The 3,809-nt window shown below is 43.0% G+C and overlaps 1 protein-coding gene across 1 annotated transcript in view; it reads left to right on the top strand.

Moving 5' to 3' along the window:
* The window catches only part of LOC148064322 (uncharacterized), a 5,734-nt gene extending 2,139 nt beyond the window's left edge, over nt 1-3,595 (top strand). Inside the window, exons 2-6 of the mRNA XM_087809535.1 lie at nt 537-706; nt 773-841; nt 1,097-1,148; nt 3,370-3,406; nt 3,538-3,595. Of these exons, the coding sequence (XP_087665661.1) occupies nt 537-706; nt 773-841; nt 1,097-1,148; nt 3,370-3,406; nt 3,538-3,580 (371 nt within the window). The 3' untranslated portion in view covers nt 3,581-3,595. The remainder of the gene's footprint in view (nt 1-536; nt 707-772; nt 842-1,096; nt 1,149-3,369; nt 3,407-3,537) is intronic.
* The last annotated feature ends 214 nt before the right edge of the window (nt 3,596-3,809 follow it).

Consider the following 3,809-nt stretch of genomic DNA (forward strand, 5'->3'; position numbering starts at 1 on the left):
TAAGTCCGGCTAACTCACTCCGGCTAGCTAACTTCGGCTAACTAGCTCCGGCTAACTAGCTCCGGCTAACTAACTCCGGCTAACTATCTCCAGCTGACTGGTGTCATCAACTTGGTAAGTACACTCATTGTATTGTTACAGTTTTTACTTGATGATTTAAAAACAAAACACCTGAGATAATTCTCATGATTCCTACAATCTCAAAATGACACAAAAGTTAGCATTAGCATTCGGCTTGACAGTCATGTAGCTAGCACTAGCAATGCTTACGTGACAAGCCTGTATCTTTGCACACATCTTTTACTACTGACTCAGCTGTAAGAACCAGAAACAACATTTCAACATCTCAAGCAAATGAAAAAGGATGTTAGGAAGTTATATATTTGTTTGTCTAAAGCAGGAGGTAAACATTTGTTCATCACAAAGCTAACAATGCTAGCTAGGCTGTAGGCTAAAAGCTAGTTAGCATCAACGTTTGCATTTACAAGAATGACCTGCTTTGATGGACGTGTCGTCACATTTGTTTTCACATGCAGACGACGGCGATGATGATGACGACGATGATGATGACGATGATGACGACGACGACGATGATGATGATGACGATGATGATGATGATGACGATGACGATGATGATGACGATGACGATGATGACGACGAAGACTACGAGCAGGGCTCTCTGTGCTCCTACTGTGAATTCTGTGAGGTACGTTGTCGTACGCTGCTCGTATGACCTCTGCCAACATGTGACCTTCTGACCTTCTGACCTCAGCATTGTGACAGCTGTGATAAGTGTCCTTGCAAAGAAGGAGACAAGTCTGAACACTGCGACGACTGCAAGGTGAGAACTGAAGGAACACCTCAGAGTGACGTGCTTCATGTTTGTGTACAACTTTGTTGACTCTTCATACAATATTAGATTTTTATCTGATTTTGATTTGTTTCTAGTCATATTATCTCTTGATGTTTCACGTATTATGTTATTATTCAAGTTTGTTACATTATTTTTCGCTAAACTTTCCTCCACTTGAATCTTTAAAAACATTGATTTATTATATATTAAATAAATGGATAACAATCATAGATTTCTTTCCAGATGTGCAAATTCTGCCACGTTTGTCCTGTTTGCCAAACTATTTGCCAGCCTGGTGAGTATTTACATGAAGGGATGTTGTTTTTGTTTGGATGGATGGATGGATGGATGGATGGATGGATGGATGGATGGATGGATGGATGGATGGATGGACGGATGGATGGACGGATGGATGGATGGATGGATGGATGGATGGATGGATGGATGGATGGATGGATGGATGGATGGATGGATGGATGGATGGATGGATGGATGGATGGATGGATGGACGGACGGACGGATGGACGGATGAGAGGATGGATGGATGAGAGGATGGATGGATAGTATGATGAATGGATGAGAGGGTGGATGGATGAGAGGATGGATGAATGGATGGATGGATGGATGGATGAGAGAATGGATTGATGGATGGATGAGAGGATGGATGGATAGTATGATGAATGGATGAGAGGATGGATGGATGAGAGGATGGATGGATGGATGGATGGATGGATAGTATGATGGATGGATGAGAGAATGGATGGATAGAATGATATATACTTCTTTGATCAAAGATAAAATCTCTCCCCCTTTGTTTGGAACCCCTACTGTCTCTGAGCCCCTCTCCTCCTCTTGGTCTTCCTTCACTGCTGTATCTTTGGGTGATATTTCAGCACTAGTGAACAAGATGAAACCATCCTCTTGCTCAGATGACGTCCTTCCTTGTAGGCTTTTTATCAAAGTATTTGATGTAATTGACCCCTGGGTTACCAATATGGTGAACCTCTCCCTTTCCACAGGGGTTTTTCCCAATGCATTTAAACATGCCATTGTGGAGCCTCTGCTCAAAAAGCCAGGCTTAGACCCAACTGACCTCAGTAATTTCAGGCCTATTTCTAAGCTCCCTTTCTTGTCCACGATCTTGGAGAAGGTTGTGTCTGAGCAGCTGTTCCTGGATCAGAGCGACATCCATGAGAAGTTTCAGTCTGGCTTCCGTAAACATCACTCTACGGAGACAGCTTTATTGAAAGTGTCCAGTGACATCATGATGTCGGGTCAATTCACTGTTCTGGTTCTCTTGGATCTGTCCTCAGCCTTTGACACAGTTGAACCAGATCCTGCTGAGAAGACTGAGGGATGAAGACTGTCTGGGTCTGTGTTAGAATGGTTCTCATCTTACCTTTCTGGGCGCAGTTTTAGTGTATCTGTCAATCAAATGAGGTCTGAATCGGCAGATCTGTTGTGTGGAGTCCCTCAAGGTTCTGTTCTGGGTCCTTTATTGTTTTTGCTGTACTTGATTCCCCTCGGTAAAATCATTCAGAGATTTCCAGATGTTTCTTATCACATGTTTGCTGATGACATCCAGCTCTACTGCTCTGTTGATCAAACTGAGCCCCAGAGGCTGAACTTAGTCAATTGTTGCTAGAAATCAAACAATGAGTGAAAACACTTTGAAGCTAAATGTGGACAAAACTGAAACTCTGGTGATTGTTGATGATAAGGTTCAGGGTTGAGTCAGTACTTGAGTGACTTAGGTCAGTCTGTCAAACTGAGCCTGAGAAACCTGGGTGTTGTATTTGATAAAGACGTGTCTCTTGTTCGACACTTAAGAAAACTGACCAGAAACTGTTTCCTTCAACTGAGAAAAATCTCTAAACTTAGGAAAATGTTGTCGGAACATGATCTGGATCTTATAATCCATGCGTTTGTTTCTTCTCGTCTGGACTATTGTAACAGTTTGTTTTCATGTCTTAACAAGAAGGATCGTCTCGTCTGCAGTTGATTCAGAATTCTGAGCTCTAGTAGAAGAACTCACATTTCTCCTTCAAACTCTTCACTGGCTTCCAGTTTCTTTCAGGATCATTTTAAAATTCTGGTTCTTACTTTCAGATCTATTCATGGTCAGACCTTCCATCAGTGATCTGATCCAGCCTTACACCCCAGCTTGGGCTCTGAGGTCTGTGGATCAGAATCTACTGATGGTTTCTGAACACGGTTCAGGACCAGAGGAGAGAAATCTTTTCAGGCTGTTGCTCCTAAGCTTTGGAACCAGGATGGATGGATAGTATGATGGTTGGATGAGAGGATGGATGGATAGTATGATGGTTGGATGAGAGGATGGATGGATAGTATGATGGTTGGATGAGAGGATGGATGGATAGTGTGATGGATGGATGAGAGGATGGATGGATGAGAGGATGGATGATGCAGTGATAAAGGTGAGAATGAAGTGAAGAAAGGAGTAAACGATGATAAAAGTAAAGAAGGTAACGATGATGTCATAATGTGTGTTTCAGGAGGTTTCTTGGACGAAGTGACCGGATCCATCTACAAGTACGTGTTGATCCATGATTGACACTTCAATACTTGATCAATACTTGATCAATACTTGATCCTTCAATGATCACGTGTTTATTACAATCATTCAACGATCACGTGTGATTGACAGCTTGTCTCCTCCACAGGACCGTCGCTGACGTCTTTGATGACGACGACGACGACAACTGAACGAATGTCGCCACCATGTGGCCAAACTAGTGTATCGTCTCCAGATCCTTGTTCCGTCTTGATTCTCTTCATTGGTTCCTTCAGGAGAACCTTCAGTTCTCTGTGGAGAACCTGCTCATGAGTGCCACGAGGTTCAGAAGATCCTCTCGTCCGTCGACTCTCTTCGAATTGATGTTCAACTCATTTCTTTCATTCAATTCTGTCGCTTCTGCGTCGACGGTGCTGGAGG

This window comes from Callionymus lyra, chromosome 15 (genome assembly GCF_982586985.1).
Source record: "Callionymus lyra chromosome 15, fCalLyr1.hap1.1, whole genome shotgun sequence".
In the NCBI taxonomy this organism is placed as follows: domain Eukaryota; kingdom Metazoa; phylum Chordata; class Actinopteri; order Syngnathiformes; family Callionymidae; genus Callionymus; species Callionymus lyra.